We start from the raw sequence: 23,180 nt of genomic DNA, 5'->3' as shown, positions 1-23,180 counted from the left end.
AAACTGCTGAGTCTAGACACACCCTAAGAGTCCCTTGAGACCACGGAACCAGAAGAGTTCAACTCGTGATGCGGGGGGAGAGGAAAGGTTGGTGTGTCCAGTTATAAAGAAAAGAGCAACTTGTAAAATTCAGATCCAGATACAGGTTTAGTTTTCAACCTCCTTCCCGATCCAGCTCTGAGGATGTTGGATCTGGGGCAGTTTGGCTTGACCCTATTGCTATGCTCCTGTTCCTAATGCAGGGTGTCACCTGGCAATGACTGCCAAGTTCTGTAAGTAGGGCAGGGTAAAGCCTGAAACACCAAGGAGAAGGAGAAGGGGGAGCACAGTAACCAGTTTTCCCTACCTGAATTGTCGTCATTCCGAGTTCCTGCCCAATCAAAACCTGTCCACCTTGCAGCTTAGCGATTCTGGGCTCCTCCACCTGCATGAAGTCACTCACCAGCTCCGTGATATCAACCTGCCAGTCAGAGCCCAGCAAATAGCTTAGCTGGCCACCTGAGTCGGAGGGTTCAGCGACAAACTGTGTTAGGACTCGCACCATGGCATGCTGGTACTGCAGGGTGCAGCCTCTGCCCTTCCGCTCATCCTCTTCTTCATCATCGCTGTCTCGAGCTGGTCTGGTAAAAGAACAAGATAAAAAATATCAAACCACCAAAGGAATATGTCATGTGCCATGCTGTAACAGCTTGTTAAGCACTGCGAAAGGCATTCAATCAGAGATGCTCAGCTCTTTCCTTTCTCTTGTCCCCCTGACGCATCCAGGTTATGCCCACTCCTGCAGCTTCTTCCCCTGGAATATATCTGACATCTGTCATATTCCCTCATTTCCCCCCAGAATTATGGTAGCCTCCTGGTTTCTTTAGCCTTCATAGCACCCAGAAGGCCCACACCCTTGGGTCACACATAAAATCAGCTGCTAAAGTCACCTTTTTTACCTGCACTTCTGAGCACACCACCTTTCCCCCATCCTCTTGGAATATCTCCAGTGACTCCCCATGTCAAGTCCAACATTCTCATCTTCACCTTCACACCTCTTACTCCATGATTCACCCCACCCTGTCTATGATGCCAGACTCGTGTGTGCTTTGGTCAGCGACAGTCACAAACATCTCCTCCAACCTCTTACTAGCTGCCCATATCAACAGCTGCAGTTAATGCCCTCGCTGAATAGGTCTGCAAGGCCACGTCTTCAAACCCTTTCCTCAGAACCATTCTACTGTGACACTCCCAGGAAACCAGTCAATAAATGAAGGGCACATGACAACAGTTCACATTTAATTGATTTGCTATAATTGTAATTAATAACTTTGTTTATATAAATCCACATCTCTCTGGCACTATCCTTCATGTGCTGTTTGTCTTCATAGCATCTGCCACAATAGGGCCCTGATCCTAATTTGGGCCTACTGTAATATAAATATGGGATATGTAAGAGATGCAGACAGAGTTAGCAATTATTACACGTAATAAATAATTATTAACAATAAAATAAGCAATGGTATCCCATGTATCAGGCCTCAGACCAGACAGATCTGGTCTTTGCTGCTGTCCTGCAATATGCCACATGTGAAAACACTGACCCTGCCTCTCCTGGCCAACAAGCAATTTCCATTTAAGCCACTAGTGCTATAAAAGGAAATTGATTTTCAGTGCAGATCCATACAATCTGTGGTTCCCGTTGCCCTAATAAGTACAATCCGACAGCTGATTGAATAAATGCCTGGTGACCTTCAGGTTTACACCGGAATTGCATTAAGGCCAAATGAGTGTGTTCAGATCCGCTGGCCCTGTCAGCCACTTGGAAAGTGTATAACCCAGACTGAACATTCACTAATGAAACCTACCTCTTATTAGAGAGGATGGGGACCCTCCACCCCTTGATCTGGTTTAATTCTGTGTCAGAGATCTCTATCTGTAGTGGGAGGCGAGGAACCCAGACAGTCAATTCTAGTGAGGCAGTCAGATGCTGGTAAGTAAAATTAACAATGACATTCACTTTGCCTTTCATTTCTTTCCCGTTGACAAAGACATAGTCACATCTGTCAGAAACCTGTAAAAAGGGAAAAGGGGAAAAAATTAATGAGTTTCTGTCCAAAATTATAAAGCTCTCCCCCATGTTGAGTGAGTGGGAGGGAAGGAGAGATAGATTTTGGGTTTGAACTAGTTCCAAACTCTGAGGACAACTAGCAGCATGAAAAGTCTTGCTTTGCTATTAGCAGTCTGCATAATTTAGCAACACTTGTGAACAAACAGGCTTTTCCTGCTATAAATATTTCCAGTGTGAATTATGATAAAAGAACAGCTCCATTCTCTTCCCAGTCCCACCACTAGGAGCCATGGCTCTGATTCTGATCTTGTTCTGGCTCTGATGCTTGTCCACTATATCACAGTCCTATCCCTCAATAAGTCAGATTAAGTTCCCCATCCTCATGTTTGGTGTGAGTCTAAGGAACTGTACTGTAAACATGTGGAAAGTCAGATGGGTGGGTGCTAGCACAAGCAGGGGCAACACAAGGGAGACACAAAGGGTCACACCCCCAAATACTGCAGGGTGAGGGACAGGGGCCAGCTGTTGGGACTAGTGGGGAGCCTGGTGGCAGCAGCAGCAGGGGTCAGGCCCACCACTGCACTCACTGACAGTGGGAAGAATTGGTGTGACTCAGCCCCAGCCTGCTTCACTCCCTGGCTCCCAACGTCACTTGCAGGGGAAACTTGGGGGGAGAAGGGGTGGAACTGCCCCTGCACCCACCAGTGGCAGGAAGTGGAACAATGCAGCTGGGAGTGAAGAGAGAGCTGGGGCTCCACCTCCTGCCACTGCCAGAGAGAGGGAGAGTGGGTGTGTATGTGTGTGTGTGTGTTGCCTAATGGGGGCTTAGGAAAAGGGGTGAAATGGTGGTGGAGCAAGGGAAGGAAAGGGGAGAGAGGGTGGAGCAAGGGCAGTAGGGTGGAAAGAGATGGGTGGAGGGAGTGTTGTCCCAGGCCCCACAGTCTTCTAGGGACAGACTTTCCCCAGGCTAGGTATGGCATGGGGAGGATTCACATGGGGGGGCGATCACATGGCCAGTGTCCCCTCTTGTGTCCCTCTCAAGATATTGAACAGAAGGTGCATTTCCCTAATCTGTTCTGTTGTGATGTCCTGGCAGGAGTGGATTGGTCTGGCGGGACACCGGGAATTTCCCGGTGGGCCATCGTCTAAAGGGCCATCGTGTCTGCACCCCATTGCCCCTCACTTCAAGCGGCTCCTCATCTGTGCTGTATGTGTCACGCAGAGCCCAACGCGCCGCCTGCGCCGCATGCCGAACATGATGCAGAGGGTGGGGCTTGAGGGGCACGCAGGAGTGATGTCCTGGGAAGGCCCGTTCTCAACCCATTTCCCGGGCCTATTTTGATTGCCAGTACGCTCCTGTCTCCTGGAATGGTGACAGCAAGCAGCATTAATGATTTAGTAGGTAGCACTCTCCCTCTGAATCAGTACTGGCCCGACACTAATGAATGACACCAGGGGTGCCTGCTTTGGGGGGGGGTGTGCCACATTTCAGAGAAGACACAAAGCTGGCCAAGTATGTAAGATTGTTTTGTGCATGTCTGTGCAGCAGTGTGGACAGCTTTTAGACCTTTCATGCTTCCTCTGTGGCTTCCCTTCTCTCTCTGACCTATACTGGTCCTCTTTCCTCTATGTCTGCAATGTCTTTAAACAGCCCCAAGTCCCTTGGTCCCAGCACATCTCCCTGTTCTTGCACCACATTTCTCTCTTCAATAGCTTCCCAACCTTCCCCTGTGTGGATGAATTTTGGGCTCTGTTCAAACCTGGCTTTGCTTGCCCTAGTGTCCTGCCTCATACAAAATCCAAGAGACATGTAAGTTATTCTAAGGTAGTGCTATCTTTGACTTCGGTGGGAGTTTTGCCTTAGTAAGGACTGCAGGATCTAGAGTCCCTCCTGAGGAATAGTAGTGAAACGGAGTTGGAGGCTCATGACTAAAACAAATCCAATGTACTGGCATTCATGGAGCTGCGATTAAAACAAGAAAATGTTTGGGGGCTTTGAAACTTTTTTTCCCAGTTTCACAAGGGCTAAGAATGCATTTTTAGGTCAATATCACAGAGTAAAACAAACATATGAAAAGCCAACAGAAGATGCCATTTTGTTGTTCAACAGAAAAAAGGGGAGATTTATAATTCATTCATATTTAAAAGCATGTACTCATGGTGTCAATAGGGCTCCATTTATCAGTTTAAGGTCTGAAATCTCTCTTGATACAAAAAGCTTCCAAAGCGGATTGAAAAAAGTTTCACTGAAACACGTTCAGACAGGTTTATTACAATTTATTGCATGGGCAGTTCTTTGAAAGACTACACTTGCTAAGGATTATTTGATATTAGCATTTTCCCCTCAACCTCTCCTTAATAAAGAACAGTATTTTTGTATTTTAAAAAGCTGAATAAAATAGTGTCTTGACTAATGTATAGCATGAAAGGTAGGATGAATTGTTGTTTGTTTCATGAAAAAAGAGTATAAGTACATAGGGTAGGAGGGGGAGAGGAAGGACCAGACATCTGTCTGAACCACTTCTGAACTGTGGTAGTTCACATGAAATGGAACTCCTGTTCCCTCTAATTTTTCCATCCATGTATGGAATAAATTTTGTTAGGTGCACTGAGGTACCTGTGGATGTTCACCACAAGTAGAAACACATGCCTCCAGTTGTGGACACTCTGGGAGCTCTGCTAGTCAGCTGGGTGGCATTTGAATCTCTCTTGGGTAGCCCCCCAAGTGCTCAGCTTATCCATGACCTTGTAAACCCAAACCTGAAGTCCAATGTCCTTATTCTTGACACTTGAGTTAAAGGCTCAATTGGGCAATGACTGTTCCCTCCCTCCTGCTGGCACACCCAGCTCAGTAACCTATGGGATCTGCTGTCTTTATAATTTCTTTCCCTGAAAGAAGAAAGCATCTGCTCAACCATCTAACGATGCCTTTACTTCTTCAAACATGACCTAGAATCCATTGGCTGCAGCAGCGCTCCAAAAGAGTACAAATGATAGTACAAAGGCTTCTGGGAGGCTAAGGCCTTGCTGCAACCAACTGAGCACAAAGAATAAAAATGTGGGACTGGCCAGCTGATGAGCATCCAAGGCAGTCACCATGGGGCTCTTGAAAAATAATACCCTAAGCAACCACTTATCTCTTAGGCTGCCCCAACGTGCTATATGGATTGATAGCAAAAGGTTCTATGTTAGCACAGTTAGGATCTGCCAAGGAAGAGATAGACTCGTGAGTCCACAGTTGACCTCAAGACAGGACACCTCTGCTGTCTAAAAGCTCAAACCTACCTCATTATTGTGAGTGTGACATCCATTTTACACAATGTCCTTCCAAACCATTTCTGATACTTTATTCATAATAACCTGTGGCTCTGGCCATCAATACTGCTGAGAGTTACTAAATCTCATTCAGGCTCTTTGGCAGCTACTGCAGGAGTCTAGGTGAGCCGACAAGACCTGTTCATTACAGCTAGTTAAAATATATGAGTAAATGTACATGTCAAATAATTTATTAACTACCACTTTACAGTGCTGATGATCTGAAGGAATGATCTATTAAAACCCTGAACTCTTTTCACAATCCATTACCAGCCAGACCTTCTTTTCCATTACGTGGATATATTTAATATTTCTGACTCTTGTATGCATAATCTTGCACTTACCTGAATTTAATGTCGTTTTCTATTTTTGTTTAAATGTTGAGTGAATTTAAATGTTATTTAAATATCACCAGCTTTTGTGGCACAATTTACATCCCCGGTGTTTTGTTTTTCAATAGCAAAGATCAATATAAAGGGTTTAATAGCAAACCATTCCACATTTTTTGTGTCTGTACCACGGCAAACCTGAAAAAAAAAGGATCCTGAAACTGCATTGTTCATTACTTGCTCTAGGATGCTTAACTTGTTGGTAAGATCAGAGGACACATCTTTTCAAGCTGAATTCTGTCCTCCCATACAGTTTCCAGGTGAGAATGATAGGCAGAATTTGTATTACTACAAATATCTAGAAGCCAAATCAAGGAGCAGCTCCTGGGGTGCTAGTGGTTGTAGAGATAAGTGAAAAAAAGAGGCTAGGGAGTGCAACTGCAAACAGAGCTGAGTTGAGGGTGGGAAGAATCAGTAAAGCTCTGAGCCATGCTGTGTCTCAGGTTGCAACAGAAGGGTCCAGTAAGAGCTAGAGGAGAGCACCGAGCTCAACATCACTTCAGATGCTGCAGCTTAGTCCCTTCCCTTTAGCTGCATGGACGGATTCTTGTATGTGCAAGGTTGATTCCATCCCATGGGCACTGGAAGAGCGCACTCCTTTGCGGCTGCCTCTATGCAAGCAGCACAATGCTGCCTGGAAGTCCTGTGCTCCCATGACTTGCATCATTCTTCTCACCCATATTCTACAGTGTCTTGTCTACTAGACAGGAAGGTACAGGGCCCTCAGGAAGTGACTGGTACCCCTCCTTCACCTCTCACCTCACATTACATTGCCTCTGCGGGAGAGGATCCTCTATTCCCTGCTAGCAATGCATGTTTCTCCTAATCCTTCCCTGTGTTTTAAGTGATGCTCTGACACAGAAAATCTCTGGTGGGCTAATGAACTTCATCTGCCGCTTGCTGGCTCACTTTTTTCCTTGGGATGCCAGGGAGGAGAAAATTGGACAAAGCCTCAAACCACACATTACACTTGAGCCATGGCAGATCAAAGTTCAAGCTAAGGTGGCCCTGAGGAAAATAATCAGCTTGGGAGCTGAATGCCTCATGTACGTATCTTGCCTCCACACACTGAAGGCCAGATATTGACTGCAAATGAATGGCCTGGAGATGGGGATTTTCCTTTCTCAAGCTTGAGGCCAGTGTGTTAGCTTACAGCTCACTTATGATGAGTTATAACAAACAGTTACACAGCCTTAATGAATGAATGCATTGGGGAAGCAATTAACCACTGATCTTCATTTCCCAGAAGCAGAAGCTTGGGCAGAGAAGCTAAGTGTCTCCCAAGGCCACAGAGCTGGGACTAGACCTCCTCCAGGAGTAAGTAACTTCTGACACTGATCTGAGAGTGAGACATAGGGTGAAGTTCTGTGCTGAACTACTAGTAGCTGCGCCTTGCAGCCCTGGGGCCTTACATTCCAGCCACCTCACTGAGCCATCCTGCAAATGGCACCACCACCCAGTCCAGCACTATCTGCTGCACTCTCAGTGCCTCAACATGTCTCTCCCAATCTCAGCCAGGCCCTGCCCCAGCACTCTACAGCTTGAGGAGGGGCCTGGAAGCAGCTTTGCAGTGCCTGAACTAAAGGAATCATTCCCCAGCTGGATACAGGGCATCTATATACCAATTTGGCCCTTTTATGCAGCATGAAGGAACCAGAGTACAGGTGGGAATCTCTCCCTTTTAATGTAGATTTGTTGTTTTGGCAAAGTCAAATGAAGCCGCGATTTAAATGATCGCGGCTTCATTTAAATTTACATGGCTGCCGCGCTGAGCCGACAAACAGTTGATCAGCTGTTTGTCCGCTCAACGCGCTAGTCTGGACGCTCCCCTGCCGACATCAAAGCCCTTTGTCAGCAGCCCCGTTATTCCTCGTGGGATGAGGTTTACCAGGGCTGCCGACAAAGGGCTTTGATGTCGGCAGGGAAGCGTCCAGACTAGCGCGCTGAGCGGACAAACAGCTGATCAGCTGTTTATCGGCTCAGCATGGCAGCCATGTAAATTTAAATGAAGCCGCGATCATTTAAATCGCGGCTTCATTTGACTTTGCCAAAACAACAAATCTACATGGCTCCGTCGACGGAGCCATGTAGTTTAGACGTACCCCTAGATATTGAACTTGGCCCTGGCTGCTGCTGGCTCCATCTGACAGAAGGGTTACATACATGGCAATTAGTTATCAACAAATGCTGTCCCCAGTAAAATCCTTGTTCTTCATCCTTCACCATCTGAGAGAGAAATAGATAAGCTCCGAATTCAGTAAGCTCGTGAGTGCAGTGAGTCAGCATTGCATGTGTCTAAACAAGCAAATTTCTCCCTAAGATTATTGTGGGGTATGTGCTCAGAATGAGTTTATTTTCCTCAAACAGACAATTTTCAGAGAACTAGTAAGCATACATGGTAAGTAACTTTTTAAAATAGCAGATGCTCCATAAATATCATTGTATTTAATAAGAATCTTTGAAATGTGAAATATGAAAGCCCCTTTCCAGCAATCAAATTGGATAAAAATGTGTGTAAGTGTGCATATGAATATGTATACACCAAATCCCATTGGAGTATTGTGGGCACCTTCCCCCCAGTGTTCAGAAACCAGAAGATGGTGAGATGGGGCAATATCATGATTTCTTCCAAATCAATCAGGTGTTCCACACCAACCCAATTATTTATTTCTAGCTATTTTTGATCTCTCAGGGCTGGCGATGCTCTGTCCCAGTAGAACAGAAATGAGCAGAGAGAGGATTGTGAAACTGAATTCCATTTTCTTTTGCTGCTCATGTGCTCTTTTCATAGGCTCTGGCCCCTCTCTAGGCTCTGGCCACTGGTAATGCCATAACACAACAATGCCATTAAATCATTTCAGAGCCACTCTCTTTCTAAAGTTTTATAGACCATTGTATCACAATAGGTTTCCTCACAAATGTGCTGAGCTGCCTGCCCTCCATTTAATTTATAGAGAATGCAATTAGTTCCCACAAGACACTCCACTAATCTTTCAACACGGGGAAGCTTTTATCTCCCAATGAGATGGTCTCTTAAATGGTATTTGTAACAGTGACCTTGGAAGTATAGTGAAGCACGTGGAGTTTGATTTGGCTCTTGCAATTCCCCTCTTTCTCTTCTGCAGCTGAACAGCTAGGAAAGCTTCAGTAAGCTTGCCCTGAGCCACATACATGCATGTAATCTCCATCAACCAGAGGAGCAGAGGTTAGAGGCTGCTTGTCAGCAGCAGTATGCAGAGTGACACAGCAGAATTATGAAGCATGTCATGAAGGCACTAAATAAAAGACTTAAGGCAAATTGAGTGTGGGGATCAATTGCTAAGGCTACAAAATTTGCAAGATGAGATTTTTAAACTGGCTAAACTCTACACTCTGACGTTGATGGCAGAACTTCCATTGAGTTCAATGGGAGTAGAAGCACTAAGCGCTTTCAAAAATCCCACCCATCAACTACACTGCTCATTCTTGAGACAAATGTCAGTCTCCAAGAATGGTGCAAAATATGTGGTATGTAGCCCAAGACAGTGCATACAGCTCACGTGGAATAGCAAACTGAAGAGCTTTTTCCTGGAAAGCAAATATGGACTTCAAAGAGTGGGCTCTTTGCTGTGCCAAGACATCTTAATTTTCATTGTTAAAATGTCTGATTGTGTTATTTCAAAAGAAACCAACTTTTCACTCCAAAACAGCTCAAGGACTCTCCAAACTCTTCAATTTTGATCATAAGTAAAGTAAGTTACAAATCTCCATTATTATTTTTTTCACAAGATAAAACAAAATCTGAAAATTATTTCTTCCTCATATTGACGATACTGTATTTTAGAGAGTGCAGCTTCCTATCTAAGCAAGTGAAAACAAAGACATTTGCATCCCTGTTACATGGGGGCTTTGATCTGTCAGCAGAAGTCATCAACGGTAACTCCTGTCACTGGGCATCAATTCCTCAAATACTTTTCACCCTAACTTCTTACTCCTAATTCTGTGCTACTCCACATCTATGTCATCAGGTACAGTCGTGCAAAGGGCACATGAAGGGGGGGAGGAGGAGGTAAAATGCTACCGCTGTTGTAAGAGAGGAATTCTGACTTGGCAGCATTCTACACCCACTATCCACAGGTATAAAGGCCATTGGAAGGCTCTGGGCAGTGCAGAATCATAATCATTAGCCCCACTGCTGGTCCTAATAATACAGCTCTGCTTTTTTCATACTTAGAAACTGTCTACCTTGGATTCTCCAGCTAGTCAGACCTGCCTTTGTTAGTTTACTGTGCTGAGTGGATTATTCAAGTGTAGTAAAACAACAGGACGAATAGTACATTTTGTATTTTGCAGAAGAAGGCTAACACATTTCTTTCTTATCCCATTGGAACACCACCAGGGCCTAAAGCACTTCCCCATCTCATTTGTATCCTTTAGCCCACATGTGAGACTGATTAAAAATCCTTTCAGGCAGCAGTTTTTTTTCTCTTCAGCAGTAATTCTGTTGGCTCTTTTACAAAGCGACACCTAGTACATCTATGAAAATTAGATACATAGTCAGTTATGAAGACTCTAGATTAGGGCATCTTGAGGGACAGCCGATTAGGAAAGCTAGTCTTCACTGTTCCCAATTGACAATCAATGTTTCAGGAATGCATTACGCACTGGGCTTCTAATCTTAATTCCTGGCAATGCAGGACAGTAATCCTTCCCCAGCGCAAGCACTTTCTCTTTCTACTGTATGTTTTAAAAACAGACCTACCACCTTGGCAGGCTTAGCAGACATTTGCAGATTTAGCATTGCACATGTTGCCTAGTCCACAAGCATAAGTAGGAGTCATTAACAAGATAAATTATATTGAGTCCTGCCTGAATAGGTGCCGTCACTTACAAGAACAGGAGAATTTCCCAGCTTTTCTATAATCAGGAAAAAGTTACTGACAAGGGACATAAACAAATGAAATTCATTGTCGCTTTGAAAGACTCCAGGAGGCATCTGAGCTGTGTATATCAAGGTGCAAAAGAAGAACACCATCTCTACTCTGTAGGACATTTGTGAGTGCTTTGGGAAATGTGGAGTCACTTCTAACCATGGATACTTAGCACACAGAGGAAGAATGAGATACATTATTGTGAAGTCTGGGAACTGGCTGTATTTTGAAACTACACGAGATGGGTGATAGCTGACGAGAGTGACAAGACAGGAGGTAAAGTGGGACCAAGGTCTCTATGTAGCTAGAAAATACATCCTTCCTGGTTCTGAATCCAATCATAACCAAAACCATAAGACATCAGAATCTAATAGTAAGAATCTACTGATGGCAGCACGTTGCCTGTCCACACCAAAGGACTCTGGAAATCAGGAGTAATCAGTGAACATCTGCTCCCTGAGGTACAGTATTTCCCTGTGTAGTAGAGGAGAGACTTTTTTTACTCTAGAAAGGAAGGGGTAGGAAACAGAAATTACATCAATTTTAGGCCAGATTCTATTGCCCTCACTCATCCTTGGGTAGAACTTTCTCCCATAGACCATGGACTCACATATTATCTGCAGGGGGAGATGCTACTCAACATACAATGTTTCCTCAGCTATCAGCAGCTGCGTGTTCAGTGGCATAACATCCCCAGCTCCATAGCTGTAGTGAAAAATGCACAACTTGGCTTGAAGCTCAGCATGGGTGGTTGGTAATGCAGGCAAGGGAAGGCTCAGTCTTCCCCAAAACTGCCTACATGACTGATTACCTAAGGCTGGGGTCGCTGCTAGGGAAGGCTGGAATTGCAGCGCGGCAGCTTGGCTCTCCATGTGTGGCACTGGGCTATTGGGGGGGGGGGGGGGAATGTGGGGAAGGCTGGAACCGTGATGCAGCAGCCCAGCTCCGCCCGGCCACTGGCAAAGGCAGCCCAGCTCAGCAGCCTGGCTTCCGGGGGACGGGGAGGATGGGACCACGATGGGGTAGTGTGCTGGAGGGCTGGGCCAGGGGTATCACGATGGCCCCAGCTCTTCACATTGCCAAGCACCATTGGGCTGGGGCGGGTAAGGCCTTAGGCAGAAGGGACAGGACTGGATCTTGCCTTCCTCGGCTGGGCTTTCACCTGATGCCCATGAAGTTCAGTTACTTAACTCCATCCAAATCCTAAATCTGATGTTGCCTTGAGGTCTGTCAACGTGTATTTATTCTAGATGGGGGGGGGGAGGAGGGAATGTGAATGTCTACTCTTTGTACAGGTTATTTCATCTCATCCCAAGTAATTCATCATGTCATAAATGTCAGCAAAAAAATGCAAGAGCCTTTTTGTATGTCTGTATTTCTTTCACTGAAGTAGTGCTCTGAAATAAGAAAGAAACAAAATGGGCTCATGTCAGATTGGCATATTAGGCCAGGTTGCCTGCATCCTAGTCCACAACAAAATGATACCAGAGGATCAGATGCTTAAGGGATACTCTCGGAGTTCCTTCCATCCTCACGAGCAAAGAAAAACAGAAAACAGAAGGCCCTGGAAGTGAATGGCAGTGTAGGTAAGTGGTATAAGGCAGGTGGTTTTTATTTTGTGGAACACTGGTCTACCTTTTATTATGAAAGGAGCTATACAATTTGGATTGGTTCTTGGCACTGTGCTCTTTAACATTTTTATTAATGATTTAGAGGAAAACAAAATCACCCCGATAGTTTGTAGACGGCAAAAAAGACTGGGTGACTGGCAAATAATGAAGAGAATAGATCACTAATGCAGAGTAATCTGGATTGCTAAACTGGGCACAAGAAAATAGCATTGTTATGACATGGTCAAATGTAAAGTGTTGCATCTAGGGACACAGAATGTAGGCTCTACTTAAAGAATGTGGGACTCCCTCTTGGGAAGCAGTGACATTGAAAAGAATAAATGACCTGATCATGATCCTCCATTGCTACACTCTGGCCAAGAAGGATAATATGATCTTTGGATATATAACGAGGGGGATCTTGAGTAGCAAATGGAAGGCTATATTACAGAGCAGAGCAAAATATGGCCCATGGGCTGGATCTAACCTGCCAAGCTGCCAGATCTGGCCTATGGACACAAAGGGGAACCTCAAGTAGGCTGCCTGCCTGCCCCACCTACTGGCCTGCCACTCAGAAAAATGGCTGTTCAGCCATTTGTCTTTCAACAGCTGTGGGCCCTGGGGAAGGGGAGCAGAGGCTTCACGTGCAGTCCCCACTCCCAGCACAATCCCATTGGCTGGTTTCCATCCAATGGGAGATGCCTGTTTGCAGCGCATGAAGTAGCCTTCTCCCTCTCCCCTCAGGCTCATAGTTATTCACAAATGCACATGGCCCCAGCAGCCAGTGTGGAGGCCGGGCAGGCAGGAAGCCTGCCTGGGAAACCTGCTGGGCTTCTGGCTGGGAGTTGCCTAGGTAAGTCTCCCATCCAGAGCCTGCCTTTGTCACCATAACCCCTCTGTCCCCCAAACCTTCTGCCCCCTCCTGCACCCATACCCCCTTTCAGACCTTCTGTTCATTCCTGAACCCATGCCCCCTCCCAGACCCTGTATTCTGCCATAGATCACAACCCCCTCCTGCCTCAGTTCACACAGCTTAAACCCTTGCAGTCCTGCCCTAGGCCACAATCTCCTCCCAGACCCTACAGTCCCTCCTACACTCCTTCTCCAGGTCCTCCTGCACCCATTATCAGACCCTTTCCTGGACCCTGGACCTCAATTCCCTGCCCCAGGTCACAACACCCTCCTGTCCCAGGTTATAAGCCGAATCACTGCAGCTTCCTCATGCACCCCAGGCCTCTGCCCCAGGTGACAACTGCCTCCTTGACCCAAACTCCCTCCCAAACCCACATGCTCTCCTGCCTTCCAATCTGTTACACCAAGCTCTCTTCTGCACCCAAGTTCTATCCCACACCCATGATATTACTGGAGTAGGGGCAGGAAGAATGTGGCCCTTGACCACTTTCCAAATTCTTGGTGTAGTCCCTCATCAAAAATTATTGTCCACCTCTGGACAAGAGTATAACAAGATTTAATAAAGTTGTGAGCAACCTTCAGCTCATTGGGGTTCTATGTGCGGCCGATGAGACATTTTGTGTACTGTTGCTCATGCACAGGGTTATCAGATTCTGCTGGTTTTTGTCTGCATAGTTTTTTTCCTACTGATATTACCAAAGTGATGTGCACATTGAACAATGGCATGTGAAGTGAGGTGCATGCTGATTGCACATAACATTGTGAGAGCCATGTGTCCCCCCTGCATCCAATCAAAGCACTGCTATGGTTGAATCAGCACACCTCTCAAATTCTAGGTACACAAGTGCAGTTAGCAAAACTATCCTATCCTAGGAGACCATCTTTTTATGACAGTTTTGCGGCCTGCTGAAATGAAAGAGAGACACTCATGCGGCCCACTCATTAGTTTAGGTTGCCCCTAATTGATCTAATGGCTAAAAGCTGCAGCTAGAAAAATTCAGAGTGGAAACAAGCTGCAATTTTTTTTGCAGTTGAGTATAATTCATCATTGGAACATCTTAGGCTGTGTCTACACTAAAAAGAAAAGTTGGAAAAAGACATGCAAATTGTGAACTGTAATTTGCATATCTTTTCCTGATTTTATTTCGAAAGAGGCTTTTCCGACATTTGGCCTGTCTCCACTGGGCCAAATGTCAGAACCCCCCCCCCCCTTTTGGAACATCCCTTCTTCCTCATAGAATAATATTTATGGGGATGCTGAAAAAAAGTGTCTGCTTTTCCAAAATGTTTTGGAAAAGCAGACACGTTCCTTGGATGCAACAGAGTTTTTCCAGGATATCTCCAATACCCTGGAAAAACTCTGTAGTCTAGATGTACCCTTACTAAGGTCTGGGGTGGATTGTCCATTACTGGCAGCTTTTAAGTCAGCATTTCCCCCCCCTGAAAGATATGCTTTAATTCACACAAGAATTCTTCCAGAGAACTTCTTTGTCTTGTGTTCTAGCCACTCTATCTATGAAATGTTTTCTTCTATTTGAAAAGGTTCTGCACAGTAGCTCCCTATTATGTGACCCCCATCATATCAGGTTCCAATCCCAGCTAACAGCACTTCTGCCTCAGAAAATGTTCGAACACACTATGGATTTGGGCAGAGACCCATGAAGATAAAAGATAGCTCTCTGATCGCTTTCCTCATGTGTTAATCTGCCTTGAGCGCATTTTAGGAAATATTGATTAGGAAAACACTGCTTCCAATTAATTTCTGAGGAAATCTTATTTTGTTCTGCAGCTTTGTGGCAAACATCAATACATTATCCCCAGCAAAATATACCTTAGTGAAATATGCAGTAGCACATATTAAAAGTACTTACAATTCTGGGCAAACATCCAGTTCTAGTTGCATGCTGCCTCCCCTGTGAATGTTATGGATCAGCCACAATATATGAAGTGTATAGGTGTAACTAACTGAAAGCCCCTTGGTTAAAAATCTCTTCTGGGGAATCACCTCCTTATTATTAACCTAGATCAAGAATATTTCATTTCTGCAGATTTTTCCCCTTCAATTTTAATTTTGTGCATGCATTATTACGAATAACATGGCCCAATACTCAACTCTGTGCAGGGAGCTAGCAATGACCTATGCATCATCAAGGAGTTAAGTTATGCACAACGTGTATACCAGCCTTCTGCACACAAGTAAATTTTGCCAGAGAAAATGATCCTTAGTTAGATGGGATAGGGCATATGGAATGCAGGAGTGCACACTCCCAGCATGGCCAACAACTACTGCGGGCCCTGGGGCAAAGTATGTGTATGTTGGGGGCAGTGCTGCACCTCTGGAAAGGGCAGGGGCCTCAGGTAAAAGGGGCAGGACTGAGGGCTGTCAGCCCTCCGTGCCATCTAGATTGCAGTGCATCCTTCCCAGCCCTTAGAGCTGCATAGAGCATCCAGCATGGCGATTCAAAGGGGCCTGGGACAGTTGCTGCACTGCTATGGTGGATAGTGTAGTACAGGGATCTCCTACCTTTTAAAGCATAAGATCACTTTTTGAATGTAAATGCAATTCAAAGGATCTACCTCAAACCTAGATACCCTTGCCCCGCCTCCTTTGTGCCCCTTCTGCAAGGCCCCACTCTTGTTCATTCCGTCCTCCCTCTCCCATTCTTCCTCCCTTTCATCAGGTTGGGGCACAGGCTCTAGTTTTGAGCTAAGGGATATGGAGTGTAACAGGGGCTCTGAGCTGAGCTTGTGGCAGGGAGCTGGGATGCAGGAGGGGGTTCAGGGTACAAGCCCCATAAGGGAGTTTGGGTCCAGGGGGGTCAGGGCTGGGGCAAGAGGTTGGGGTGCAGGAGGGGATTTATGACTGGGGCAGGGGTTTGGGATTCTGGCTCAGGCTGGACAACTGCTTATCTCAGGTGGCTCCTAGGTGGTGGTGCAGTGGGGCTAAGGCAGGTTCACCCCGTCCTGGCAGTGCATCACTCTCAAAAGCAGCCAGCAAACTCCTTCCATCCTTCCATCCCAAGGACTATTGTGCCTTTCCTCCCCCCCCATGATGTGGAGATAGAATACAAGGTGGGAGGGGGGCACCTTGATATCAGCATTCCTTCCTCTCTCATCCCTGCTCTGAACCACAAGCAGGAGGCTCCCAGGGAGGGGCAGAGGATACATAGCAGTAGGGGGAGGAGCAGCTAAAGTGCTGTGCTTGGGATCCTCATGGCCAAACCAGTCAGGATCACCTATCAGAGGCTCCAAGATCTATCAGTAGATCCTGATCTACTGGTTGTGACCACTGGTTTAGTAGTTCTTTATGAGCTATACCCTCTAAGAAGAGCTTCCTTCACTTTTCCTGAAGCTAAACGCTTCCTGAAGCTAAATACTTGCTCACAATGGGCAATAACCAGCATGGGGTACAGTCCTGGTATTCAGTGGCCTCTGCCTGAAGCTACAGCTTTGTGAAGAAAGTTCTACTCTGGGAAGGATTTTAGAACATGGTTTCATGCCCCATCAAAGTGAAAGTGAAAAATTTCAAAATTCTGCCTAATGGAAACTTTGGAAAGAAAAAAATAGTTTCAAGTCGATTAGCATGTTCTCTTTTGACAAAGTCATGTTACTTCCATTGTGCCTTTTTTACATAAATTCTGTGTTATTAAAATATATAATCTCACCCAGAATAAAAAAAAATTGAAAGGAAGCATTGCTTAAAGACAAAAAAAAATCATATTAGTCTGTTTCAAAAATAAAATAAAATAAAATAAAATAAAATAAAAATGTAGGAACCAGATGTTCTGACATTTTCAGAACAAAATGTTCAACACTATTGTTACTTCCCCACCAAGCTTTTTTCTATTAAGGACTGTTGTAAAAAAGATAATCAATTATTCTCCATGTCCACAGAAGGTAGAATAACAGTAGTTGGTGTGATTTTTGGCATGGGAGATTTGGATTTAGATATTGAAAGAAGTTTCTAACTACAAGATAGTTAAGTACTGGAATAAGCTTAGAAGATTTTGTAATCCTCATTATTGGGGATTTTTGAGAACAGGTTGGACAAACACCTGTTAGGGATGGTCTAGGTAGACTAGGTTCTTGCGTTAGCCGGGGGAAGAAGGGGTGGACCAGATGACCTCTCAAAGCCCCTATATTACAATTTTTCTACATAAGGCAGTGAATCTGTATTAGCTGGATTTACTGGGTATATGATTTATACTCTACTAGAGTTGCTTTCCCATTGCTGCATGGAGTGCAGTGTATGTTATTCTCACTTGCCTGTAGAACAATAAAAACAAAGCTAGAAGATCAATACCAAAAGAAATAATATTTTCACTTAGGATTGCTCATCCCATAAAAAGCAAAAATGCTCAGTAAGAAAAGATTCCCTTTAAGCACTCATGAAATTTTTCATCTGTAGGTCCAATAGGGAGAGTGGAGGTCAGGCAAAATTCCTATTTCACTATGACTACAGCAAACCTTGCTGTGCTTAGGGGAGATGTGGGTGGAAGTGGCCTGGAAAAGACCAGCCTGTTTGTCCTAGCAGAGTGTCTGAAGGAAACAATGCAATGCCACAGAGCTATGTGGCTGTCCGTGAGTGCTCAGAGACCAGTATTCATAACCAAACAACTCTTCTCTTCCTCTATAGCTGAAGAAACATCTCCGATTGTACAAATGGGCAGTTCTCCTGTGGAATGGGGATGGTGGCAGGATTTACAGGGGCTCACACATGGGGGTGTGTTTTCTCCATGTGTGGCACTATACTATTGGTGGGGGAGAGCAGATCTGAAGGCAAGACCATAGGAATCCATTGCCCTAGAAAAGAAAGCAAGGTACAAAGCTTCTCTAAGGCCATGTCTACACTAGGAAATAAAATCGAAAGAAATAAAATAGAAATAATAATCCCTGAAATAACAAAATTGAAATAGCGTGTCCCAATTACTGGAGAGAATCAAAATAGCTCAGAAGTATTCTGATATGGCACGTCCACACTGATTGGAGTCTTCCTTTGATACACAGCCCCCAGAAGCACTCTGGGGAGGACATGAGGAGAGTTCACACTTCCTGTGGCTGCTTAGTCAAGCAGCCACAATGTGTGCTTTCAGGGGTTCCTCTCTATGTTCATGTCTCACACTCCACTGCCCCCAGCTATGTGGAGGAGCCTCAGACCTCACAGGCTGGATCAAAGGAAGGCCGTCAGGCCGTAGGTTCCCCACCCCCAATATATAGAGACCTTAGCCTGCCTAGTATCCTGGCAAACACCATTACAAACTCTTTGGAGTCTTTCCTTAAAGAAAGAAAAATGTTAAAGTATTTGAAATGCAAAGTATTAAGCCAAGCCTCCCTGGGCCTCCAGGCAAGCTGTGGGGGTGGGGGGAGGGGGAGAGCTCTATGCTCTGAAAATGGTGGGACCTCGGGCAAAAGGGGTAGGGCTGGGCCAGCCAGACACTGTGTCACCTGGAGCATGGAGCTTGTCATGGGCGGTTGGTGAAGGTAGGGCAGGGGGAGGCAGGCCCCCAACCCCTCCTACAGCTCTGCCCCTTCTGCTGAGGCCCCAACCCCCATGGGGAAGGGATGAGGGTGCAATGGAGTGAGCATATACATGCCCTAGCGTCCCTACTCCCAGAGCAACAGGGGTGTGTAACCCTAGCTTCCCCAGCCCTGGTGCAATGGGAAGGGAAGAGGGTGTGAGGCTCCCTCCTGTCCAGCCGTGGAGCATGGGGATGGCAGGCACTAGGATCAGTAACATGCTGCCCTCAGTACTCCTACAGCAGGCATTCTGGGGGCAGAGTGTGGGCAGAGCCATGCCTGGAGGTTTGGGATGGCAGAGCCTTCCTTTGCCTATGGTACCGAATGTCCATGGTGCTCGTAGTATGCCCCATCCCCCAGTCATTAGCATGGCAATGTGCATGGAGTGCAGTGAGGCTCTCTCGCAATGATAGAAAGGGTCTGGGGCTCTGGCCACCACCTCTGCTGCAGCAGTAGCTGTGGCAGCTGGGAGACCCAGGCCCCTTTGAATTGCCAGGACTTTGGGAAAGTGCTTTCTTGGCTCCCCTCCCCGCACTGGAAATCTCACGGCTGGCAAAGCACATACCAGTGTTATGGGGCTAGAGAGCCTGGGGCTGCATGCTGCCCACCCTTCCCATGCTCTAGGACCAGGGTGACTCAGGCAATGTGCTGCCATGCCTCCTTGTGATGCTGGGATATGGGGCCTGAGCAGAAAGGGTGGGGCTGGAAGTGGGGGTGGGGGCTTGCCTCCCGAGCCCCACTTTCATCTATTGCCCATGCTTATAGAAATTTAATTTGTTGGGTGATATTAGCAGTGAATCCTGCCCCTGTTAACTACTGCAGTAGTGATACACACAGTCTGGTTACAGTATTTGTGTTGTTACAGTATTTGTGTAGAGCAGTATTCTCAAGAGCTTTCCTATTGTAGCAATGAGGTCACATATATTATAATTATGTTAACAAGCCTGCCTTTCTAAAGAACTGACTATTTTTCTTCTAATTTCCCTGAGACATGTTTCCCCATCTAGCCATAGCAGGCTATTTTGATGGATTGCCACAATCACAAACAACAATTCTGCTTCTTGAGCAAACTCAAATCAGTGCAGTAATAGTTGTGGATGTCTCAGAATAAAGCCTAATGCTTAGAAAAATCTGCTGGGAATATGTTGAAGATACCTGACCCTATATATGTTCATTATATCCAGCTCTGTCCTTGGGGAAAGGGCTATAGGAAGGCTCCATATATTCATTCTCTAAACTATTTCAACACTGTATTCAGCTGAATGAGGAACAAAGAAAGGGTACGTCTACACTACAGAGTTAGTTAGAACTAACTTAGTTCGAATTAGTTAATTCGAACTAAGCTAATTCAAATTAACGTGTCTAGAACTAAAAACTAGTTAGAATTAGCATTTTGCTAATTCGAACTAGCATGTCCACATTGAGTGGACCCTGAACAGGGCTTAAGGATGGCCGGAAGCAGTGCCGGCAGGGCATCAGAGGAGGACTTAGAGCGTGGAGATGCTGTCTCAGGCTAGCCGAGGGCTGCGCTTAAAGGGACCCGACCCCCACCCCAGACAGACAGTTCTCAGGGGTGCCCCGCTTGCAAAGCAGTCCTGGCTTGGAGTGCCCGGAGTGCCCACACTGGGCACATCACAGCACTCGGCCATCAGCCCGGCTGCACTTGCCGCAGGCTGCCATCTGGGGAGAGGGGGCAATTGGGGGGCTGCAGGAGAGCTTCCACCCCCAGAAGCCCGCAGAGCCAGCCCAGTCCTCCCCATCGGGGGCTCGTACCCCATTCCTCCCCCACCTCCTTCCACTTACCCCTCCCTAGCCCCCCTTCCTGATGTACAAAATAAAGAAAACATTTCTTCCAACATTGACTCTGTCTTTATTGAACAAAACTGGGGGAGACTGGGAAAAGGAGGTGGGAGAAGGGAAGAGAAAGGCTGGGAGAGGGGAGAGCAACTAACATGATCAGGGGTTGGGAACAGGTCCCATATGAAGAGAGGCTAAGGAGACTGGGACTTTTCAGCTTAGAAAAGAGGAGACGGAGGGGGGACAGGATAGAGGTCTCTAAAAGCAGGGGTTGGGTGGAGAGGGTGCATTCAGAAAAGTTCTTCCTGAGTTCCCATAAAGAAGGACTAGAGGACACCAAAGGAAAGGAATGGGTAGCAGGCTTGAAACTAGTAAGAGAAAGTTGTTGTTCTTGACAAAGCAAATAGTTAACCTGTGGAACTCCTTGCTGCAGGAGGCTGTGAAGGCTACAACTAGAACAGAGTTTAAAAGGAAGTGAGATCAAGTCATGGAGGTTGGGTCCATGGAGTAGTCTTAGCCAGGGGGTAGGAGTGGTGTCCCTGCCCGAAGTTTGTGGAAGGCTGGAGAGGGATGGCACGAGACAAATGGCTTGGTCACTGTCTTCGGTCCATCCCCTCCAGGGTCCCTAGGGTTGGCCGCTGTCGGCAGACAGGCTACTGGGCTAGATGGTCCTTTGGTCTGACCCAGTACGGCCATTGTAAGCTCAGGGCTCAGGGTCGGGGGTCTCAGTGGACCCCCTTGATTTTCATGAACATCTGCTCCTGGGTGGCCAGGCTGGCAGCTCTCCTGCCCTAGATGGCCACTTTCCTGTGCCTAGTGCAGAGATCGTGGATGAGGTCCACAATGTCTGCACTAGCCCAGGAAGGTGCCCGCCTCTTGCGGTCCCGGGCAAGCTCCCGGGAGCCGCCAGCCTGGTCCCGGGAAGAGGGGGAGGGCTGGGGGGCATCGGGTGGGTGGCTCGATCCGTGCCAGGTGCAGGGTCTGCTGGCTGGGTGTTGGCAGGCTTGCACTTGGCACGGGCACCGTAGCCAGCCCGTGCCCCTTTAAGAGGTCCGGGGCCAGGAGGGGGGCAGACGAGTTTCCCTGGTGTTGGCCAGAGTGGCCACCAGGGAAACCTGGGGAGGGCTAGCCTCCCACTAGTTCGAATTAAGGGGCTACACACCCCTTAATTCAAACTAGTAAGTTCTAACTAGGCTTAGTCCTCGTAGAATGAGGTTTTCCTAGTTCGAACTAAGCGCTCCGCTAGTTCGATTTAAATTCGAACTAGCAGAGCATTAGTGTAGCGCCTATGAATGTTAGTTCGAACTAACGTCCGTTAGTTCAAATTAACATTGTAGTGTAGACATACCCAAAGAGATCTGCCAGATCTCAGCCATGGTCCATCTTGTGATGTTCTGACACTTGGCTGTATTGGATACTTCTGAAGCAGGCCAAAAAGTGAGTCCCCCTTAATTCATGTTGCCAAGGCTGAAAGTTGACCCCTGTATAGAGGTCTAATATGAGGCAAACACCATACTAAGGCCATGCTTTAATGGCTTAGATGGAATGTAACTGGGTGCATAAGTAATCTACTGGTTAGTGTCCATTACAGGTCCTCCTTCTTGTCTGATCCACAAAGGACATGAACCCTAAGCCTTTGGTTTTTAACTCTAACATTAGCAGCTTATGCGTCTTGCTCAGGAAGTTCCTGGTTCACGCCTCAGTCTCTGAGTTAAGGTGACAGATATCACAAACCTTCTGGAAGCCCTTTAATCAACCCTACAAAGGAAAATTTCTTCCTGACTCCCTTGCTGGTCAGTTTATGCTCCAAAGCATGACTGCCCGTAGCTTTTCTACTTGTTACCTACTTAGAATAGTCTAAATGCTATTATTTGTTTGTTTCACTTACTGCCAAAGATCAACCTTTGAATTGTGTTTCATGTCTGTCTGGAATTAATTTCATTATTACCATGTTAAAAGACATTCCCTGTGATATCCTCTTTTTAAAAGGCTTTCAGCACTCAATGCAATCAAATGGAAAACTTAATTAAAACCCCCAAACAATCAAATTAGATGAAATAACTCATGCCCATTACTGCAGGGCTGCTGTGACACTTGCTGTTGGGGTGGTCCAGCTGAAAGTAGAGGAAAATCATTCAGGCCAACATAAAAAAAAATTCTTTCCTTTACAACTTGAAAGGAAAGAGAAATTTAAATCCTCGTTGATGTTTCTGGATTTCTGAACTATTAGGGTGTGTCTAGACTACAGGGCTTTTTTTAAAAAAAGTGGCCTTTTTTCGAAAAAACTGTACCGATGCGTTCTGTCGACAGTAAATCAAAAGAACGCAGTGGTTTTGTCGAGGATGGCAAACCTCATTTTATGAGGAATAACGCCTTTTTTCAAACGTCATCTTTCGAAAAAGGCGCTATTGCATGAAAACAGGGCTTTTTGAAAGAAAGCGTCTAGACTCTTGAAAAAGCGAGCTGCTTTTTCAAAAAAATCTTCTTGTCTAGACACTCTTTTTTGAAAGAGGCTTTTTCAAAAGAGGCTTGCAGTGTAGACGTAGCCTTAGAAACAGACATGCAGCTGACACATCACACAGCTTTTGGAAATCATTCGTTTCTCATCTCAGTCCCTGCACTGAGCACTGAAGCACTGCAATTTTGGGGTGACAAGATGCTCATTTTTCCAGCTTCCAAA

The 23,180-nt window shown here is 46.1% G+C and overlaps 1 protein-coding gene across 3 annotated transcripts in view; it reads right to left on the bottom strand.

Moving 5' to 3' along the window:
* Window positions 1–23,180, bottom strand: part of TMEM132D (transmembrane protein 132D) — a 589,482-nt gene that overhangs the window by 8,844 nt on the left and 557,458 nt on the right. For all 3 annotated transcript variants that reach the window (XM_075898457.1, XM_075898458.1, XM_075898459.1), the window contains 2 exons: window positions 1,848–2,053; window positions 347–620 (listed from right to left, as the gene is read on the bottom strand). In XM_075898457.1, coding sequence (XP_075754572.1) covers window positions 347–620; window positions 1,848–2,053 — 480 coding nt within the window. The remainder of the gene's footprint in view (window positions 1–346; window positions 621–1,847; window positions 2,054–23,180) is intronic.

This window comes from Pelodiscus sinensis, chromosome 15, assembly GCF_049634645.1.
Source record: "Pelodiscus sinensis isolate JC-2024 chromosome 15, ASM4963464v1, whole genome shotgun sequence".
NCBI lineage: Eukaryota > Metazoa > Chordata > Testudines > Trionychidae > Pelodiscus > Pelodiscus sinensis.
This window is presented reverse-complemented; position numbering and strand designations above follow the sequence as displayed.